Genomic DNA, 23,527 nt, shown 5'->3' on the forward strand with positions numbered 1-23,527 from the left:
TCCATCCTTCTGTCTTCTCACCCAGGGTGCGTGCCATTTCACTTTCTGTCTGTGAAAGTCACAATTCTAGGTGCCACATATTCATCCAGTTGTCTGGTATCTCTTGTTTTGTGACTGACTTATTGCACTGTGTACCTCTGAATTCTGGCAAGCAGCACTTTTAAAAAATTTTTTAAAAAATATTTATATAGTCCTTTTTGTTGCCCTTGTTTTATTGTGGTAGTTATTATTGTTGTCATTGTTGTTGGATAGGACAGAGAGAAATGAAGAGAGGAGTGGGAGAGAAAGATGGACACCTGCAGACCTGCTTCACCACCTGTAAAGCGACTCCCTGCAAGTGGGGAATGGGGTCTCGAATCAGGATCCTCACACTGATCCTTGAGCTTTGCGCCAACTGCGCTTAACCTGCTACACTACCTAATGACTTGCCTACAGCACTTTTTTTTTTTTAAGAATATTATTTTCCTAGCTGCCTCAAATACTTCACTTTCTGTTTGCTTTCCAGTGTGACTTGTCTGTATCTCTTCACTTAAACTGCTTCCCAAGGTAGCCAGTGGCCTGTTGGCAGCTAAATCCAGTGAATGTCTTTTAACCAATACACCACTTAACTATTCAGCAGTATTTCACCACATGGCCATGGCCATTCTGCTGATAACACCTTTGGCTTCTGTGATATCCTTTCCCAGTTGTTCTTTGTTTTATTTTACTTTTCTGCAGCCCCTGCTGCTCTTTTTTAGTCTCCCTTGTCTCCAGAACCTTTGCAGGTTCTGCCCTGGACCCTTTTCTCTTTGCATCTGTGTTCCCCTTGATTGATGCCAGCCATTGGTCCTGTCACAGGAGTAAAAGGCACCATCATTCTCTACAGAGGCAGCAGCAATAGCACATGGTGGCATGAGCAGGGGATTCTTGACACCAGGTGCTTGTGGGGCCAAGGGGTGGGCACCTCCTTAAACAGGAATAGAGTTTGCTCAGGGAAGGCCTCACCAGACAAGTTCTGCTTAGACAAAGATCTCAGGAAAGATTTCTCATTTCCATTTTCTTAAAAGGAAGTGAGAGGAGTGGTCTAGACACTGAAAAGACTGCATAGAGATTTACTGGGGCGTGGCTTTCTGGGGCACTCCTGGTAGCTCTTGTAGGCTGAACACTGAGCATTGCGTGGAGGACAGGAAGGGATGTGAGAGTTGGTTCAGATCACTCAGGTTTTATCCTGACACCCCTGAGACACTACTAAAAAAGAGTTTTAAGCAAAAAAGTTAATCTTTCCAAAAGACTCGTGCTGGCTGTAGAGTATCATTGGGAAGCCAGTAGGAAGGTGTCCCTCAAAACATGGTAGTGAAAACAAGAAAGCGAGGAGTCTGTGACTACAGGATGGAAATGGTAAAGGCAGAGCACCCAAGGGAAAATTTCTGTGGTAAGTTCAAAGAATTTGTGGCAGATTGGGAGGTGCCTGCTTAGGTTTAAGCAGAGCAGTTTTCAGCCTGATCTCCAGGCTCTGTAGTAGTCAGGCATGTCACTATATGTGAATGAGCGGAGAATTCTCTGTTGTTGCCTTCAGGTCAGAAAGGAAATAATTAGCTGTTACTTATCCCCTGTATAATCAACCAGATGTAGTATAGACAGCTAACGGTGTGTGTGTGTGTTTTGAGCATAAGATGAATTTTGACCAGTTAAGTGGAGGTCTTGAGTGTTTTATCAGTTTAGGTCCAAACTTAAAAGCAGACAGGTTGGGGAAGTTGGGCGATATAGTGCAGCGGGCTAAGCACACATGGTGTGAAGCGCAAGGACTGGCATAAGGATCCCGTTCCAGTTCCCAGCTCCCCACCTGCAGGGGATGTTGGATAGTATGCCGCGCCCCCCCCCCCTTAAACACCAGTATGTCTGTATGAGATTAGTTTGATCCCACTCAAAGCTGCGGTCTATTTACATAAATCACTTTTATATTTACATAAAGCACCACCTTCCCTCCAGGGCATTGGTGGTTCAGTGTAGAATTCTCACCTGCTCCACCCCTCTCCTTGTCACACCCTGATCTTCCACCAGTCACTTTTCGCTCCACCCTCTCTATGTCACATCCTGTTTCCACCCTACTTGGAGAGTATAAATACAGCTGCTCTTCTGATTAAAGACACTTGGAAATTGCTTTCTGGCTCCAAGAGTTCCAGAGTGTATCTCCTGATCCCTCATACCCAGATGCCAGAACACATAGCGTTTATTAATCCATGGGGAGTGGATTCATGAGCCCATAGTTTCATGTTGTTATGCTCCCCCTGCTGGTTTTATTTCACGAGCTAAAAGTCAAGTGTCATAGTTCTTAGCTATTTCTGCAGGAATTTAACTGCATTTCAATTTTTAAAAAAAGCTACTTACTGATTTGAAGTGGGAGGGAATCAACTTTGACCACTGAAATTCCATAGTATCAAAAGAATCTTTTTAAAATAAACATTGGGGGAAGTTGATATAAATATATTAGAAATGAAAGGACTGAAATATAAATCTATCAGAACATAATAATAATAATAAACTAAATATATATTATTTCATAAGCTGTTAGGAGAATTTCTGGAAGTAATAGCATGACTATAGCAAAAACAAAGCAAGGAAAGATTCCAATTCCATATTTAGGAATCTTTTCTCATCAGAAATGTGAACCTAGTTTTATGTATAAAAAGTGGTCATCCTAACAAATTGTATAATAGCTAAAAATCTTTTTAAAAATCCAAGAAGTTAAAAATCTGCATGTTGGGTATTGTGCAGTCATTAAGAATTATATTTGAGGGGACCAGAGAGATAGTTCACCAGGTAAGACTCATGCATTGCTTTATACACAGTGCAGATTTCAGCCCTGATAGCACATGGAAGTGTCACAGTACTGGGGGAAGTTCTGATGCTATGTTTCTTCCTCTGTGTCTTTTTAGTCTCTCTGAATGAAAAAATTTGACCCCAGAGTGGTGAAAATGTGTTCACTCAAGGCACCAGTTGTGCAATAACAATAATAAAAATACTATATTTGAGGGGTCCAGGAGATAACTCAGGGAACAGAACATATATGTTCTATATGTATTTTATACATGAAGCCCTGGGTTTAGTCATTGGTGCTACATTAAAAAATTGTATTTCAGTGTACGTCATAATATGGACTTTATAATTATAAAAACTTATTATTATTTTTTGTTAGAAATATAGATAGAGAGGGAGGGAAGGAGAGATAGAAAGAGAGAAAACGAGCACATCCATAGCACCATAGCGTCCTTCAATGTAGTGCTGGCCAGCCTTGAATGTGGGTAGTATGCATGACAAAGCAGTGCAGTATCAAAGTGAGCTATTTTGCTGGCCCATAAGAACTTATTTTAGGGTGGGGGGTAGATAGCATAATGGTTATGCAAAGAGACTATCATGCCTGAGACTCTGAAGTCCCAGGTTCAATCAATTCCCTGCACTACCATAAGCCAGAGTTGATCAGTGCTTTGGTAAAAGAAAACAGAACAAACAAAAACAAAAAAAACCGCCTTATTTTAAAGAATAAAGTAATGATTTATTTATTTATTTATTTATTTATGAGAGAGCCAGAACATCACTAACACTTATTAATAAAATGCCAGGGGTTGAATTTTAGGGCCTCATGTCCAAGAATCCAGTGCTTTATTAACTGCAGCACCACCTGGGACACCTGTTTTGTTCCTCTTCCTCCCCTTCCTTTATCGATATCAGTTTATTGAAGAAAATTTTTTTTCAGAATTATTATCACAGGGGTACATTTCCACATTTCCTCTAGATAGATACCAGTACTTATTGAATCAATTTATGATCAAAATGGTTCTGTAAGTAATGCAGATGTCAAAGGCAGGGAGATTCATAAAAGAAAACATTGAAGAAAATCAGAGAGATAAAGTAATCTGGGGAAAACCAAAATGAAATTAAAGATATTCTTTCAAGTATCTTAAGCCCTGGAAACCCACACCTCTGTACACCTGAGCCCCATTCCTCCCCACGCCCCCAGTTCTAGAGGGCTAGGGGCGTGTCTGTGGTGTGGGCTGAGCAGAGGGGTGTATGTGCCCCACTCAGGGAGGTAGACTCACTGGAGATGGAAGCCTGCATGCTGCCTAGCACCCACCAACGCACAGTGCCAGCTCTGAAACAGGAAGCTGTCTGTCTATAGATGTTGGACAGTCACTTTGGAAGAAAGCCTTTTTAGTCTTCTCCATGTCCCTCTGGATCTTAGTGCACTACCTTTCCACTGAGCCCCAACCCCTATCCAATGAGCTGTCTCTCCAGCCCCATTTATTTATCTTTGTTCCTCCCCACGCCCCCACCCCTAGTTCTATACAGTTCTGATTTATGGCAGTGCCAGAGATTAAACCTGGGATCTTAGAGCCTCACATGACCATGATACTGTCTTCCCTATCCCCTTCTTACTCCTGTTGTCCATTCTTCTTCTTCTAGCGTTTGCCCTTCTTCCGTAGCCAGTCAACAGCATCAGGTTGAGCCTGATGTAAAGTTTCAGGACCTCCTTTGAATCTGGAGAGGTGGCAGTCATTGACTATGTGAGTCATAGTCTGTCTGTAGCCGCAGGGGCAGTTCGGGTCGTCTCTGGCTCCCCAGCGATGGAACCTGTTCGATAGCGATTGAGGAGGGCCCAATCATAACGTGCTAGGTCAAAGCCGGGTTGACGCTTGCAGGGGTCTGTGATGAGGTGTTTGTTCTTGACCTCAGCTGACTGCCAACTCTGTTTCCAAGAGACTGGAACAGAGAAGTTCAGTGTAGGCATAGGGGACCAGATTGGGTGATGAGACGTCAAGCATTGGACAGGGTGGGCGAAGATATCCGCGTATATTGGCAGGTCCGGTCGAGCGTAGACGTGGGAAATGAACTTAGGATGATGCCGCATCCCGACAAATATCTGGTGGGGCGATGTTGCTAAGAACTGGCAGCCATGGAACCGGGGTGGAATGGATGGTTCCAGAAATTATCCTCATGGAGGAATATAATTTGGAATCGACCAAGTGGACACGGGGGCTACGGAACCATACTGGGGCACAGTATTCTGCAGTGGAATAGCATAATGCCAGAGATGATGATTGTAGTGTGGAAGCGCTTGCGCCCCATGAGGAGCTGGCCAGTCTTGCAATGATGTTATTCCTCGCGCCCACCTTTGCTGCAGTTTTTATGAGATGTTCATGAAATGACAGAGTGCAATCGAGAGTAACGCCAAGATAGACTGGCTGGGCTTCATGCCGGATTCTCGTATCGCCAAGCTGCACATTAAGCTCACGCGAGGCCGAGGCATGGTGTAGATGGAAAACAGATGATACCGTTTTTGCAGTGCTAGGGATTAGTCGCCATTTTTTACAGTAATCAGATATCAGAGACATGTCTTTCGTGAGTGTTTCCTCGAGGATGTCGAACTTTGATGCCTGAGTTGCACAGCAGATGTCATCGGCATAGATGAACTTCCTTGAAGAAGTTTCTGGGAGGTCATTGATGCATTGGATCGACCTTCCCGTGGTGCATCTCGTGAGTACCCATTCATTGGGGAAACTGACGATCCTTCCTAGCTGACTGAATCCACATGGATCCCAGTCACTTTCAAAACCAGCAACAAGCAGCTCCTGACAGCTTTCAAGCTGTTGGTCCTGTTGTCCATAATTTAGCTGTTTTGGAGCCCCTCACATTGGCTCCTAAGTCCTTTTCATAGGTCTCCTTTTTCTGAGTATATCTTACTTTTTGGTATTCCATGTGATGTTCCTGGATCATTGTACACCCTTACTCCAACCCCAGAATCATTTAAACAGCTTTTTAGTATTGGCTGTTCCTTTCATTAGAAAATAATATGTAGAAACAAAAATGCAGTGTGTTGTATATGTTCACTATCAATGATGTGTCATTACTTCATGTGTGTGTGTATAGCCACATGTGTCTATTTGTATCCATACCTATGATTTCATGCCAATATTTCTAATTCTGATATAACACTTGTGATTTCATTCTAGCATCCCCTTTTATTTGTAATTTATGTGTCACTTATTATTCTCAATACATTGATTTAGTTGTTCAGCCCTAGAATATACACAGAATAGTTTGAAATTCCTAACCCATATCCCTGTGAAATATAAACCTACTAGCTGGAAGGCTTGATTTGCACATATTTTATATTTGCACTTTGCCTTTTCCGTGTTACAGTATATCCTGGAACTCATTCATATCCTCCCAAGAGATTGACTTCATTCTTTTCCATAGCAACACAGTACTCTGCACGAATGTTCTTCACTCACTGTGTTTCAGTGTTACAGTGGATAACCTTGTGCATGTGTAGTTTTGTGTTATTTGGTGAGATAGGGACAGTGTCTTTAAGATAGATTCCTAGAATGGAGATTGCTGGATTGAAAGCAGTTTTGTTGGATAAGAGCTTCCCCACTTTACTAGTTTGCATTCTTATCAGCAGTGCCTGCCTTTTCCTTTACAATCTTTATGATAAAATATGTGTCAAACTTTTAAATTTTCTAGCCAAGACCATTTATAGTGGCTCATACATGAGTGAGAGCTGTGGAGAAATGGGGGGAAAAAAATGCTCAGATTCCAGAAAGTCGAGTTTCAGAGTTTATAGTTACCTAGGAGGCTAGTGTGATAGTTCACAACAGTTCTTTCCAAATCTATAAATATTAGGCATCAAGTAAGTAGTCTAAAATATAAATATATATTTTGTAATGTGTCACTGGGGAGTGAACTCAGGATCTTGTGCATGGGCAGTTCTGCTGAACAACTTTCTTGGTCCAGTTTTCTACTCTGTATTCTGTTGAGAACGAGAGAGGAGAGATGTTATACCACAATACCACTGTCCATGAACTTCTCCTAGCTCCAGCTCGCATTCTCTTGTAAACCCAGTTCTCAAACCCAGGGCCTCATGCACGGCAGAGTGTATGCTCCACCAGATGAGCCATCTGTTGACTGCTGTAACTTCTTTTCATTTGTTAAGTTTATGAAGTTTTGGGTAACTCTCACCTTCCCCATGAACTAGTCTTATTAAAATATTCAAGCAAATACATGACATTTCAGTAGGTAACACTAGCTGCTCTAACAAATAATTTACACCATTTTGGTGGTTTAATGCAGCAGTGGGTCCCCCCCCTTTTTTTTCATTTTTTTCTTTTCTTCCTCATGTACATTTCAGTGTAGGTGGTTCTGACTTTTAACTCTATTATGTGTCATGATTCAGGGATCCAGGCTCCTTCTAGAATGTAGAAGACTTTAAGACTCCTTTCTCTGGGGTCTTGAAGTCTTTCAGGAGGGAGTATAAAGAGGAAGTTATTTTAGTGTGGGGTCATTCAGCTGCTTTGACCCTGAGAGGATGCAAATTGCTTTAAAAAACTTCCAGGTCCCATGGCTAAAACTGTTACATGCCATGTAGGAACCAACAGAGCCAAGAAATGTGGTCCCTGCAGGACAGTAGATTTCCAAGGAGTCCCTCTTACTTGGAAGGGGGGATACAGATTTAATCAATTCTGTCACAGATATTTGACAACACCAGCTGTTTGGAGACCATGAAAATAAACATATTTTGCAGTGTAATAGTGGAATTGAATAGCAAGGAAAGAAGACGAGTTAAAACAGAAGAAAAAAATTAAACTTTGAAGGTCTAAAGAAGCATAGCAGAAAAGTTCTGGACAGTAAGATTTGTGGATTATAAAAAGAGATTTTTGCATTTTCATTCAGCAGGGACTCATTGCAGGTGCACTGAGAGATGTTTCTTCTTACATAGACAGGGTCATATGCCAGACTGCTGCCCAGGCATAGGAAGAAGCTATTAAGCATAATCCAGAGAACTATGGGCCTTTTTTCTCTTGATCTTGAAGAAAAAAAGAAAAAAAAATTCTGACACATTCTTTTTTTTTTATTTAAGAAAGGATTAATTAACAAAACCATAGGGTAGGAGGGGTACAATTCCACACAATTCCCACCACCCAATCTCCATATCCCACCCCCTCCCCTAATAGCTTTCCCATTCTCTATCCCTCTGGGAGCATGGACCCAGGGTCATTGTGGGTTGCAGAAGGTAGAAGCTCTGGCTTCTGTAATTGCTTCCCTGCTGAACATGTGTTGACTGGTCGGTCCATACTCCCAGTCTGCCTCTCTCTTTCCCTAGTAGGGTGGGTCTCTGGGGAAGCAGAGCTCCAGGACACATTGGTGGGGTCTTCAGTCTACGGAAGCCTGCATCCTGATGACACCTGGAACCTGGTGACTGAAAAGAGAGTTAACATACGAAGCCAAACAAATTGTTGAGCAATCATGGACCCAAAGCTTGGAATAGTGGAGAGGAAGTGTTAGGGAGGTACTCACTGCAAACTCTAGTGTACTTCTGCTTTCAGGTATATATTTTGCAGTAGTTTACAGATACGTGTGAACATATGCTCTCTCTCTCTCTCTCACAGAAACTGGTGTATATCTAGGTTTTGGGACTTTGTTAGAAAGTGAACCACCTGAGATGGAATTAGAGTTCTAATACTATGAAAGGAAAGGTCTCACCTGAGTAATGAAGCTACAGGGTTGTCATTCCACATGTGAAGTCTCTGGACACAGTCTGAAGTGAAGCATGTTGAGGTGGCAATCATTGTGTTGGTTAGGTTGTGATCGGCAGATGCAATATTATTTGATATGGATTGGGAGAGGCATATGGGAAAGTGGGCCCTATCCAATGGTTCCAGGACTGGGGGAAGTAGAGGCTCTATAGTGGAAATGTGAGGTTCCTGCTGCCTTAGGGTTCAAAAAGACAATCGATAGTTAATGTTATCATCACATTATTTGGTAATTGGGTTAACTTTGAAAAGTCCTTTTGTTATGGTTTGCTGTACAGTACCCAGTATCTTGTATATAGCTGTGCTATTGGTTGCTTCTGATCTACTTGGTCTAGGCTTTTGAGAGAGTCTGCATATCAATTGCACAGCCTATATATTTAAAAGATTCAGTTTGTGTTTTGAAAAACTTCCAGACATACAATTAATTTTTCCCCTCTCGTATTAATTAACTAGTGCTTTATATGACTACATTTTACTAGGAGTGTACATAAACACCATTCCCACCACCAAAAGACTGTGACCCATCCCTCCCACCCACTCCCACCCCCCACTGTCCCAGGAAGCTGCATGTCTACCCCTCACCAGAAAAACTTTGCTAAAAACTTCCGAAGTGCAACATTTCATTAGAACAAATTAGACAACCCTAATAAGAAAAATCAGATTTCAACAAAAGACACCAGTTTCCATTTTTTAACATACAGTATTTTTCAATGATATAAAAAGATGAGTATGTCTTGCACTAAATATTTGTGGGCTTGGGGCTCATCTTATGAAAGAAGTTATTATCATTGTCCCTAGCACACAAGTTTGATAAAACTGCCAGAGAGGAAAACAATGTGTCACACTATTTTATAACCACACTGTTTGAATAATGGTAACAACACATGTATTGCACACTACATTTTTTAGTTTTTTTAAATATATTTTTATTTTAGTGTGAGAGAGAGAGATGGGGAGCTATAAATAGAGATTGTAATACACATTCAGTTCTAGCTTATGTTGGTGGGGTTTTTTTGGGAGGGGGTAGTGTGTTTGATTTAATAATGATCAGTAAGATTGTGGGATAAGAGGGGTACAGTTCCCATCACCAGAGTTCCATATCTCATCTCTTCCATTGGAATCTTCTCTATTCTTTATCCCCCTGGAGTATAGACCAAAGATATTTATAGGGTGCAAAAGGTGGTTTCTATAATTGCTTCTCTGTTGGACATGGGCATTGACAGGTGGATCCATACCCCCAGCCTGTTTCTGTCTTTCCCTAGTGGGGTATGCACACTACCTTTTATAGTGGGGCTATGTAATTAGTGTAAAGTAATTCTCACTACAATCCCGTGAAGTAGGTAGAGGACAGGTTGATATTATAATTACTACTAGTAGTAATGATGATGGTGGTAGTAGTAGCCGTAGCAGTAATGGTGGTAGTAACGATAGTAGTCATGTTATCTTTATCACTGCTTCATAAATTGAGGAAATATAAGGATTCCATTTTGCCCAGAATCTATAAATTTAAATTCCCAACTAGAGCAGGGAGGCAGCTTAACAAGTAGTGAAGCAGGGCTGGCTGCAGGTTTCCCTCTTCTATCTATCTATCTATCTATCTATCTATCTATCTATCTATCTACCTATTTATCTATCTGTCTCCCCCCTCTCAATTTCTCTCTGTCTTATCAAATCAATACTTAAAATAAATAAGTTCCCAAAAGAGAGAAAATAGGGAGTCGGGCAGTAATGCAGAGGGTTAAGCGCATGTGGCGCAAAGCGCAAGGACCGGCATAAGGATCCCAGTTCGAGTCCCTGGCTCCCCACCTGCAGGGGAGTCGCTTCACAGGCGGTGAAGCAGGTTTGCAGGTGTCTTTCTTTCCCCTTCTCTGTCTTCCCCATCTCTCTCTATTTCTCTCTGTCCTATTCAATGACGACATCAATAATAACAACAATAATAACTACAACAACAATAAAAGGACAACAAGGGCAACAAAAGGGAAAATAAATTTTAAAAAAAGAGAGAGAAAATAAGTTCTACGTCTTAATGTTGTTGAATAATTATATCTGCACTCAAGAATAAAAATATCTAACTGAACTTTTCTTTTAAAATTCCACTCACCTCATCTGTTTTTGTCAGGGTGGGAAGTAGAAGATAGCAGTTAAAAGTATGGTTGCTTATTACAGAAGCCAGATGTTCCACCTTCTGCACCCTATTAAAATCTTTAGTCCATACTCCCAGAGAGATAAAGAATAGGGAAGTTGCCAATGAAGGGGATGGGGTACGGAACTCTGGCAGTGAGAATTGTATGGAATTGCACCCCTCTTATCCCACAATCTTGTCAATCATTATTAAATCAGTAATAAAAAATAATATTTAAAAAAAAGTATGGTTGCTCTTCCCAAATAGGGCACCAGTCTCCATTCTTCTTAGAATTATGTCTTTTGTTTAAAGATTAGTAAATTACCTTTTTTCATTTCTCTCTGATCTTTATAGTATTTATGGCTTTATGGTTCATTAAGTTTTGGGAGAAATATGCTTAAAAGGTGAAACTTTTATTAGAGCCAACTTTGTTCTCTTTGCGCACTTACATCTTTACTTTTTCAGTAACAATTTAGTGTTTGCCAGGACTTGCACCAGATCCTAACTCTTTGACATTCTCACTTGTTGGTGAGTAACACTGTTTCTTTGTGGCTAATGCCCAGCTGTGTCTGTGTTCTCAGGTGGGGTGACTGCTCTCTGCTGGGACCCCATCCAGCGAGTGTTATTCTCCGGCAGCTCAGATCACTCTGTTATCATGTGGGACATCGGTGGGAGAAAAGGAACAGCCATCGAGCTCCAAGGACACAAGTAAGGCTGCCAGTGCTTTTGCAAAAACTCTGAGAGACAAAAAAAGAAAGTCCCAGCTAGCTACTAAAACAAAGGCTTGTGCTCCAGTCAGTCACTATGGCAGGGCCTTAGTGTGGAGGGAACATGGCAGGAATACAGAGAGTGGCCTCTTTGATTTCTATCTATATGAAACTGTCTTTTTCTACACCCACTTTATTCCACAGAGGATCTGAGAGTATTTTACAAACCCATAAAAATAATGGTGACAAATAACTAAGGTAAAAATTAGAACCAGAGAGAATGTAAGAGCAAAACTTGGAGAGTGAGAAGAAAAAGAAAAAAACAAAAAAAAAAGAAGCTTGAAAATACAAGCTCTGAAGGCCTACAGAATTTTTATAATTGAATTCAAATGTGGCTTCCAGAGTTCCTGGCAGCTTAAGTAGAAGGGGAGAGGTAATATCCTGACAGTACATTGTATCCTTCTCCAAATATTTATTGAGTGCTCGCCTTGATTCATATCAACTTCTTCCTCAAGGGATGGGACTCAGGTGGGAGAGCAGAAAGAGCTTTGTGCTTCCTTTGAGCAGCTCTCAGACTTAGCGTTGCATAAGTTAAGCCCGTTCCCAGGTCCTGTAACCTGCAAAGTTTTTCCTGCCACTCTCTCAGAAATTGAATAGAGGCTTTCAATGAAGATCAATAATATTTATTCGACTTATTCAGATTAGTGTATAAAATAGCTTTATTTCTGCATAGAGGTTGATAAAGACTGCAAACAACCTTCTGTAACCATTGCCTATAAGATGGCAAAGTTTAGGGGCCTGATGGTAGCGCAGTGGGTTAAGCACATGTGGCGCAAAGCACAAGGATCGGAGTAAGGATTCTGGTTTGAGCCCCCACATCCCCACCTGCAGGGGAGTCACTTCACAGGCGGTGAAGCAGGTCTGCAAGTGTCTATCTTTCTCTCCCCCTCTCTGTCTTCCCCTCGTCTCTCCATTTCTCTCTGTCCTGTCCAACAACGATGACTCAATAACAATAATAATAACTACAACCTTTAAAAAAAACAAGGGTGGCAAAAAGGGGAAAATAAATAAATATTTTTTAAAAAGATGGCAAAGTTTAACCACACCCAATGTCAGCATCGATATATACTGAGTACCTTCATGCAAAGCATTGTTCTGAGGAATTTGCACCTACAATTGTCTTTGCACTGTGTATCTTGGTGCAAAGTTCTTACCCACTTTCTTGTTCAGAACAGAAAAACTGTAAAGGTGAGATACAGTTTTTGGCCCAGAATAATGAAACCTAAACTGATCTTCCAGCTTTTAAAAATATATAGGCCTGCCTTTTAGAAAACAGAACAGACTGCATAGAGTCCATCAGGATACAATCACACTCTTAGGACTCAGAGGCAGGCAGGCTGGTAACATCAGCAGCCCCCTGTTAGGAGGGGCTTTAAACAGAAACCACAATGAGAGGCCTTTGCCTGGTGCTTTGTATAATTCAAACTCAGTAATAGAATTAACCCCAAGAGGGGTTCCCTGGTGTCACAGAGCTCAGAGAAACCAGTGTTTGATGTTTGTTATGGTGATGTCTGTTGGTGTCACTCTATTAGAATGGATGTGAAGGCCTCTTGTGCCAGAGAAGCCACTAGAACTGAGAGTAGAAAGGTGGGTTTCACAAAGAAAGTACAGGAAGGAAGGGACCAGGGCTTCAGGTAGGAGAGAAGTCACAAATCCCACTTCCTCAGCACCCATTTCTTTGTCTGAAGTCAGTCAGTAGACTAGTGATTCTTGTATCTGAAACCTACCTGATATTTTGTCAAGGAGCTTTAAAAACACAGACACTTCAGTTTAACCTTGTAACACCACTATAAAAGAGAGAAATAATGTATTATTTTTTAGATGAGATTACGGTACCATCCCCAAAGACTCCAGCTGATAACTTAGGTCTCCTAAAGCCTTAGTCCAATAGAGATAGCAGCTCAGAACCTTCTTTGCTTCCTGCACTGTGATGTGCATGGGGAGTACAAAAAGAACACACAGGACCACTGGGTTGCCATCATGCCCTGGGGTACATCTGTCTCTGAGGCTTTAGAGGCCAAAGAATTTCTACTTGTAACCAGTGGCTATCACAATTGCCTTACAGTTGCTGACTTTCCTGCTTCTCAGCAGGTAGCAGGTGATAGCTAGAGTCCCATATAAGGGAGCAAATGGGGGACTGTCTTCCCTGGACAGATATATGCAGCTTCATGGAGGGACAACTCCATGGCATTACAGTCTCCTTCAGCAACAGTCAGAGGACATTTTTAGAATTCATTTGGTCTGGTGTGTGAAATTCCCATCACAAAGGAAGCTTTAAAACTAGAGGAGGTGATTGATGACAGTGAAAATGTTTCCAGGTCCAAGGAAAAAATGCTAAGGCAATATACGTCTGTATAGCATTATCTGCATTTGAAGCATTTGGTATTTTTATTCCCTGCAGCAAGTAGAATTACTTGATTATATGTAGCTCTGTGGGAGGAAAAGCAAAGAAACGGTTCCAATTTCAGGGACCAGTTATGTCTTTCAAATACCAGTTACCACTTTATTGGACATTATAGAAGCAGAAATGTGAACATTCGTTGTTTCATGCCCACCCTGTTAAATCTAATAGTAATGCCTGGCTTTTTAAATACCTCCCCTTTTTTTTTCATTCTTAGATAATAACTCTCATTTCATGACCAACTTGACTGTCTTTTTTTTTTTTTTCTAATAGTGTTTTCTTAAGTGTCTGGGACTTTCTGATAATTTAATATAATGGTAACATGATTTGGAGCTCCTGGCAAGGGCTTCATCTTCCTTGCAAGGGGCCCCTGCACCAAGACTAGAATCTGCAGGTTGCACAACAACTTGCTCATAGCCTTGACCCTTGGCACACTCAGCCTGTGTATTTACTGCTTCTTCCCACAACTCCAGCCTCACTTTACTTCACTACTCTTACCATATATCAGACTTTAGTTCTAAGTACTCTTAGAGCCTATTGGTAACAAAGTCAACTGTTCATAAATAAGTATATCTTGGGAGAATTTGTACTTTTCCTCTGTTCTTAAGTAAATTGCATGCAAAGTTATGAAAGGAAATATATTTTTTCTAGGTTGTAAGTGAACCAATAAATCTTTCTGTTCTTCTAAATTCAAGATTTAAAAGCACTGTTTATTCACCATAGTGCTAGAGAACTAGGTTAGAGGATAAGAGGTACATTTCCTGTATCTAATCTAACTAGGCACATAATAGATTAAGTATTAGAAACTAGAGTATTAACAAAGGGTAGAATCTTGTCAAGGAGAGAGGGGCTTTATAGTCACTAAGTCCTGGCCTGAGTGAGGCCATGCTACATTGGCCATGCAACCATTGACAAGGTACTTCATCAGTCTGATATTTAACTTCCTCATCTCTAACACAAGAATAATATTAGAAAGAAAAGCTCTTACAAGACTGTCAAAAATCATCAATAGTACTGATACACTGTCTGTGACATACTTAGCACAGGAAGAAAGAAGTGCTGATAAGTGATCGTTGTTAGAATTGTCATTAAAATAAAAAATGCAGCAACCTAAAGAGAAAGCTTTTGGATTCCTGAGTACTGTTTCTCTGTAATTGTACCCTTTGCAGTGGAAGCAATCCTACTCCCTCTCTTCATAATATCTTCAACTAATGTTTTCAGAGACCTATGGACATACCAGAGTTTCTATTTGGTTGGTAGTAGCCAAAAGTGTCTAAGACAATAGTCACTGCCTAAAAGGATCTGGGATAAAAGTATGACATGATGGGAATGTGATCTGTTTGCCAGCCTTATTAGAAAGTCAGAGGCCTCAGTGCACAGGGAATTATTTAGTTTGACTCTTATGAGATGAATAGCCTTATAGTTCTCAGAATCCAGAAGTTACCTGGGAACAGACCTGCAAGGAATAAATCCAGTGTTTTCAGGAAGTTGCTACAGTAGAAAGAGGGGTAGTGGCTCACCTGAACTTCTTCCTTAGCAAGTAAATAGCAAGACAGGGCTGTTTTTCCCAACCAGTGCTCTCTGACAGGGACTCCACAAATTATACAGCTGCCCATGCAGGCATCAAAGAAAGAAACAAGGCTATCCCACTGAGTGGAGTTTGCAGGTGGCAAAGCTAGGGGACTGGACGGGGTAGGGAGTGAGTCATGGGGGTGCACTTACTAGGGTCCTTCCTGAGTAGCACATGGAGCACTCATCCACAAAATAATAACCTGTTTTGAAATGTTTTCTGCTATAAAATAAGATTCTATGATGACAGCAGATGAAACATAACTGCAAGAAGCTATCTTTTATTCTTCATCACCTTTAATCTGTGATCCTGGGAGATGGTTCCTCACCTGGCTTTTAACCACAAGGCAGGTGTAATTTGGATTCTTAAATCAAGAAATCCCTGAGCAACTTTATTGTAAAGCTTACAATTCAGCATTCATCACCATTCCACTCTTCTGTGTTGGAATATTAACAGCACCTGAGCCCCATAAATTATGTATCTGTTGCTGAATGTTGCTGCCAGTGATGAGTGGCAAAGCAGTGCCTTCTAGAGCTTGCTTGTTTTGGTTTGACACAATCATTGATGTATATCAGGCTGCCTTAACAAATAAATCATAGTTCAAATCACCAGATTACAAGTCTGTTCAACCAGACAGATTTTTCCTTCTTGTCCCCACATGTGAGAATGGTGGCACTCCATATGTTAACAAAACTTGAAATAACAGCCAGGAAAGATAGGAAACAGTTGACTTTTTAATAAAAATGAACACATGTGAAAGGTTTTATATTAGTCATTAATTAATAAAGGACCAGGAAGATGCTATAATCAATTCAGAGGAAAGCCCAAAAGTAGACACATGCATAGGTAATGGAAAATGCTACAACGAATGTGTCTGAATGTTCACAGTTCACTTATTTCATGGGAGGGGCAGGGCATGAGGATCACTTGCAACTTCACTGAGCAGGATTCACTTGTAATAATATCAATTCCCCATGGTTCAACAAAGCCATAGCACGACTCATTTAAAGGTACTGAAAGGTACGCCTCCAGAATCAGATAACCCAGAACTTATCCTAGACAATGACTACTATTCCACTGAAAAGATAACCACTCATTCTTTTCACCCATTTTACAGTTTACCTGTCGTTTTTACCTATTCCTTTTTTTTTAATCATAATAACTTCAGAGATTATTCTTGATCATACACAAAAAGGCAGCCTCATAAATTTTGACTAATTATTTATATTGATATGGTAAGTATGTTGATTATCCATATAGATCTTCTTGGGTTCACTTTGCAAAGAAAAAAATTCAGATAGTATTAAACTTATTAGGCCCACAAAGTTGACTTCTGACTGGAGGGGTTTTTTTTCCATTTATTTTTTTAAAGATTCATTTTATATATTTATATTATCTTTTATTTATTGTATAAAGACAGCCAGAAATCGAGAGGGTAGGAGGCAATAGAGAGGGAGAGAGAAAGAGAGACACCTGCAGCACTGCTTCACCACTTGCAAAGCTTTCCCCCTGCGGGTGGAGACCAGGGACTCAAACGCAGGTCCTTGTGCATTGTAACGTGTTCTCAATCAAGTGCACCACCACCCAACCCCTTTAATTATAATTTGTTTAGATCATTTTACTAGAGAATTGTTAATTCCAAGTCAGTTGTTACCACAATGTACTATTTCACATCTTCCCATGGTAACTGTGAGCACACCACACTCTCCACCAGAGGACACTGAGTTTCCACCCCTCCCCTTTCATTGGAGTTTTCTATAAGCAATCTTTCTGGTTTTTTTTTTTTTTTTTTTGTCACTTCAGCTTTCCCACTCCAGGCCAACTTTCTCAGATAGAGAGACAGAAACTGAGATAGAGAAAAAGACACCATTCCAAATTCTTCTGCATGTTTCAACCCATTTTTTCCAACACCATTTGTTGAAGAGACTCTGCTTTCCACATTTAATAATCTGGGCACCTTTGTCAAAGATTAGATGTCCACAGGTGTGGGGGCTTACTTCAGGGCTCTCAGTTCTATTCCACTGGTCTATAGGTGTGGGGACTTACTTCTGGGCTCTCAATTGTATTCCACTGCTCTGAAGGAAGTGGTGGTGTGATGGTGTCTTCTGGGCTCTCAATTGTATTCCACTGGTCAGTATGTCTATTCATGTTCCATTGCCAAGCAGTTTTGATGACTGGCCCTATACAATTTGAGATCTGGTAGTGTGATGCCTCCAGTCCTGTTCTTTCTTCTCAAGATTGTTTTGGCAATTCTAGGTCTTTTCTGGTTCCAGATAAACATTTATAGCATTTGCTCTATTCTCCTAAAAAATGTGGTTCGGATCTTGATGGGGATAGCATTGAATTTGTATATGGCTCTGGGTAGTATATTCATTTTGATGATGTTAATTCTTCCAACCCATGAACATGGAATATCTTTCCACTTCTTTGTGTCTTTTTCAGTGTCCTTGAGTAGTAACTTATAATTTTCAAGTATACAAGTCTTTCACTTCTTTGGCTAGGTTTTTTCCTAGATAGTTTATTGTTTTTGTTGCTATAGTAAAAGGAATTGATTTCTGGATTTCAACTTCTTCTAACTTAGTGCTTGCACAGAGGAATGCCACTGACTTTTGAATCTTAATTTTGTAGCCTGACACCTTACTGTATTGCATGATGATTTTCAAAAGCTTCTTGCTGGATTCCTTAGGTTTTCCTATGTATACTATCATGTCATCGGCAAATAGGTAGAGTTTGACTTCTCTTTCAATCTGTATGCCTTTAATTCCTTGCTCCTGCCTGATTGCTATGGCAAGAACTTCCAACACTATGTTGAATAGTAATGGTGATAGTGGGCAGCCCTGTCTAGTACCTGGTCTTAATGGAAATGCTTCCAGTTTTTCACCATTGAATATGATGTTGGCTGTAGGTTTGCTATATATAGACTCCACTATCTTCAGGAATTTTCCATCTAATCCCATTTTTTGTAGTGTTTTGATCGTAAAGGGATGTTGTATTTTTGTCAAAGGCCTTCTCTGCATCTATTGATATAACCATGTGGTTTTTGGTCTTGCTTTTATTGATGTGGTGGATCATGTTGACTGATTTATGTATACTAAACTAACCTTGCATCCCTGGGATAAACCCCATTTGGTCATGATGAACAGTCTTTATAATATACTGCTGTATCTTGTTGGCTAGAATTTTGTTCACTATTTTAGAATCTATATTCATCAGAGATATTGGTCTGTAGTTTTCATTTTTGGTTGTGTCTCTGTCTGCTTTTGGTATCTGAATGATGTTGGCTTCATTCAGAAGCTGGAAAGGAGTATTCTATTATCTTCAGTCTTCTTAAAGACTTTTAAAAGTAGAGGTATTATTTTTTCTTTGAAGGTTTTGTAGAATTCATTTGTAAAACCATCAGATCCAGAACTTTTATTCTTGGGAAAGTTTTTGATAACTGTTTCAATTTCATTAGCTGTGATGGGTCTGTTCATATTATCTATTAAGTAAAGTTCCTCTTTACTTAATTTTGGAAGTCCAAGGGTATCTAGGAAATCATCCATTTCTTCCAGGTTCTGTAGCTTGGTGGCATATAGTTGTTCATAGAAATCTCGCATGATATGTTGAATTTCTGCAGTGTCTGTCATGATGTCTCCTCTTTCATTTACTATCCGATTTATTTGGGTCTTCTTCCCTTTTTGTTGTGAGTCTGGCTAAAGGTTTGTCGATTTTGTTCACTCTTTCGAAGAACCAACATTGACTTTCATTGATCTTTTGTATGGTTTTCTTATTTTCAATGTTATTGATTTTTGCCCTAACTTTAGTTATTTCTGTCCTTCTAGTTGCTTTAGGGTTCCTTTGTTCTTCTTCTTCTAGGTCTTTAAGATGTGCAATCAGGTTGTTTACTTGTTCTTTTTCTTGTTTCCTAATGTGTGCTTGTATGGCTATGAACTTCCCTCTCAGAACTGCCTTAGTTGTGTTCCAAATATTTTGATAGCTTGTATCTTCATTTTCATTGAACTCTCGAAACATTTTGATTTCTTCCTTTATTTCCACTTTGACCCAGTAGTTAAGTAGTGTAATGTTGAGCTTCCACATTTTGGAACTATTACTAATATTTTGTGTATTGTTAAGTATTAGTTTAATTCCACTGTGGTCTGAGAAGATGCATGGGATGATTTCAATGCTCTTGAATTTGCTGATGCTGTCTTGGTGGCCTAACATATGGTCTGTCCTTGAGAATGACCCGTGGGGACTTGAGTAAAATGTGTATTCCAGTTTCCTGGGATGAATGACTCTGAAAATGTCCAGTAGTTCTATTTCATCTATCTCCTCACTTAGCTCCCTTATGTCTTTCTTGTTTTTCTGCCTGGATGATCTGTCAAGTTGAGAGAGTGGAGTGTTGAAGTCCCCTACTATGACTATGTTGCTGTTAATATATTGCTGTAGCTCTTTCAGTAGATGCTTGATATATTTAGATGGGTTCTCATTGGGTGCATAGATGTTAATAATTACTAAGTCCTCTTGATTGACTGACCCTCTGAGCATTAAGTAGTGTCCATCCCTATCTTTTTAAATTTTATTTATTTTAGAGTCTATCATGTCAGATATGAAAATAGCTGTTCCTGCCCTTTTTTTGTGGGCCATTGGCTTGTATGATAGTTTTCCATCCTTTCACTTTGAGTCTGTGTTTGTCTTGTTGAGTTAGGTGGGTTTCCTGTAGACAGCATATTGTTTGGTTATGTTTTCTGATCCATCTTCCTACTCTCTGCCTTTTAGTAGGTGGATTCAAGCCACCGACATTGATTGATATCAAAGATTGAAGATATTTTAACACCATTCTTGTAGAGTTTTAGAGTGTTCTGATATTTGGCCTATTTATGGTCGTCTGACTGTTTATAAGAGATCTTTCAGAACTTCTTTCAGAACAGGCTTGGTGATAGTTGATTCTTTCAACTGTTGCTTGTCTGAGAAGGTTTTGATGCCTCCATCTAGTTTGAATAACAGTCTAGCAGGATACAGTAGTCTTGGTAGAAAGCCGTTCTCATTGAGCACTCAATAGATATCTTGCCATTCTCTTCTGTCCTGTAGTGTTTGTGTGGAGAAGTCTGCTGCTAATCTTATGAGTTTTCCTCTGTAGGTGATTCTTTGTTTTTCTTTTGTAGCCTTCAGGATCCTTTCTTTATCCTTATTCCTTTCCATTCTAAATATGATGTGTCTTGGTGTCTTTAAGTCTGGGTTAATTCTGTTTGGGACCCTCTGGACTTCTTGAACCTTTATGACTTTTATGTTGTCTAGACTAGAGAAAGAAGTTTTCAGCTATTATGTCCTGAGGGATGCTTTCTTCCCCTCCCTCTCTTTCTTCCTCTGGTAAGCCAATGATGCACATATTATTTCTTCTGAAGTCATCCCATAGGTCTCTGTTGTTGTTTTCAGTGTCTCTTAATCTCTTCTTGAGATCTCTTATTTCTTTTTTAGTTTTCTCTAATTCATCCTCGTTCTTGCTATTTCTGACTTCATTCTCATTTATTCTAGTTTCTGTCCCCTCTATTGTTTTCTGGAGTTCATCTATTTTTTTACCCTGTTCTGATACTGTTTTAACTTGTTTAGCTAGTTGTGTTCTTAGCTCAGCTATTTCAGCTTTCATCTCTCTAATAACCTTGAGATAGTGTTTTCTTCCAGAGTCTAATTTGTTGTTTCTGCATTTCTGATGTCAAATCTTTCAAACTTTTTACTCACTCCTGTGATTATTTCCTTAACTAGTGTTTGGATGTTGACCTCATTATTGTGTACTTCAACCTTTGGGGGACTGTTAGCTGCACTCTTCATTTCTCCAATATTTCTTCTTATTGGTTTAACCATCTTATATAGTATGTTATGAGGTCCCTCTCTCAGTATTTTTCTAATTACTGATCACTCTTGACTGGATTGACTTGTGTCTAAGTAAGGTAATTAAAGGGTTCACAGTTGTGGAAATTGACAGTTGTTTCAATATTATTTTAATCCCTTAGTTGGAGCACAGTGTTTAAAAGCCTCTTTTGTTCTTTTTCTTCCCTGTAGGCTATGGGAACCTGAGGGCTTTTAAACTATAAGTAGGCTTCTTAGATTAATCACTGACTCCTGACCAAGAGATAAAGCAGGGTGGGGCAGAGATAATCCAGTGGTTATGCAAAGAGACTCTCACAGCCCCACCACTAGGTCACAGAGGTATAGATCTTCTCCTGAGTTTCCTCATTAGTTCTCTGTCCCCTGGTGTTAGCACAGGGCCTCCCCCCACTGCTCCAGATTCTAAGGGCAGAGTTGAATTTGGTGAGTCTTAGGGGAATCCTCTCCTCCCGTTGAGCCGTCTTTTTGTTGGTGAAACAGACTGGAAGTGGTGTCTCAACTGGTAAACTGCTAGACTGTTACCAGCCACTTAATCTCTCCCTAGACTCCTGTCTGTCCACGAGCCCCACATGTTTGCACTCACCGGTGATTTGGTGGATTCCTGAAATCGTTCTAGTCCTGTCTTGTTGCAGTCCCAGGTGGTGTCCTTTGGGATTCCTTGGCAGTACAGATTTCCTCTTACTCAGTCAGTCCTGTGATTAATCCCTGTTGTTTGAGTTCCTGGCTTAGAAGGTCACATTCATGAAGCCATCTACATCTAGACTATAAGTAGTCTAGAAATTAAAAAAAAAAAAAAAAAAGCATCCTGACTCAGTCCACTAAATACAGCTTAAAAATTATCTGTGCAATGTCAGTCCACTAATCTTTGCCCAGAAGTCTCTCCTTTGAAGTATATTTTTAAACGTCTGGTACATACAGTCCTTTTCCATGAAACTCCAAGGCTTTTATAGCCTGAAGTTTATAACAGAGCCTTAAGGCAAGCATCAGAGTAAAACAAAATTATTTATAGATTGTAGAGCCTTATTAGTTTATTTACATCATGACAAAAAAAATCAGGAAAATAAAATTCTCTATTGTGATACCCTAAAAAACTATTCCCTATGAAATTTTTTCCCTTAAGAGTTTTTATCAGTATTTCCCCTGAGAAAAAAAAAAAAAACACATTATAGATAATGAGAGTATTGAAAAATCTCCAGGGTATTCCCATAAAATATACAATTTCAGAAATACTTATATTAATAACATTTTACCATTATACTGATTTAATCTGGGGAAGACTGAGCATCTTTTCTGCTCTTACAACTCTTCCCATGAAACTTTTAAAATATTAATACAGCAAACAAAGGCAATTATTTATAGAATTTCTCCTTTCATGAGGTTTATAAACAAATCTATGTGGATAATTTTCCGGGTCCACACTAGAAAATCTCAGAGATAGAGTTAGGTATCTATTTAAATCCTAATTTTTTAGCTTTACTTTCCCGAAATAAAGCTATAGCTTGGGAAGGTAAAACTAAGAGTTGTCAAAGAAGTTCATTATGACACCTGGTATAGTCATAACCACCCATTTTAATTATGATATTTAATTAGAGCAACTAATGTATATTTCATAGAGAAAATTGGAAGGAGTGAAGATGTGAGTAATTGAGAACTGTCTGCCACATATAAGCATTTTAGTAAAATCCATGAAAACACAAAACAAACTTCTGCCTCAACATATAATATTTGTACATATTCTTAAGGTGGCAAAAATTTTATTTTATTTTTATTTATTTATTTAAGAAAGGAAACATTAACAAAATCATATAATGGGGGTACAACTCCACACAATTCCTGCCACCCAATCTCCATATCCCATCCCCTCCCCAATAGCTTTCCCATTCTCTATCCCTCCTGGAGCATGGACCCAGGGTTGTTGTGGGTTGCAGAAGGTGGGAGGTCTGGCTTCTGCAATTGCTTCCCCGCTGAACATGGGCGTTGACTGGTCAATCCATACTCCCAGTCAGCCTTTCTCTTTCCCTAGTAGGGTGAGTCTCTGGGGAAGTGGAGTTCCAGGACGCATTGGTGGGGTCTTCTTCAGTCCAGGGAAGCTTTGCCGGCATCCTGATGGCATCTGGAACCTGGGGCCTGAAAAGAGTTAACATACAAAGCCAAACAAATTGTTGAAGAATCATAGACCCAAAGGTTGGAATAGTGGAGATGAAGTGTTGGGGGGTACTCACTGCAAACTCTAGT

At 39.9% G+C, this 23,527-nt stretch overlaps 1 protein-coding gene across 2 annotated transcripts in view; it reads left to right on the forward strand.

Moving 5' to 3' along the window:
• WDFY2 (WD repeat and FYVE domain containing 2) overlaps nt 1–23,527 on the forward strand; it is a 198,568-nt gene that overhangs the window by 152,435 nt on the left and 22,606 nt on the right. For both annotated transcript variants that reach the window (XM_060194876.1, XM_007521564.3), the window contains exon 7: nt 11,271–11,397. In XM_060194876.1, coding sequence (XP_060050859.1) covers nt 11,271–11,397 — 127 coding nt within the window. The remainder of the gene's footprint in view (nt 1–11,270; nt 11,398–23,527) is intronic.

This window comes from Erinaceus europaeus, chromosome 7 (genome assembly GCF_950295315.1).
Source record: "Erinaceus europaeus chromosome 7, mEriEur2.1, whole genome shotgun sequence".
In the NCBI taxonomy this organism is placed as follows: Eukaryota; Metazoa; Chordata; class Mammalia; order Eulipotyphla; family Erinaceidae; genus Erinaceus; species Erinaceus europaeus.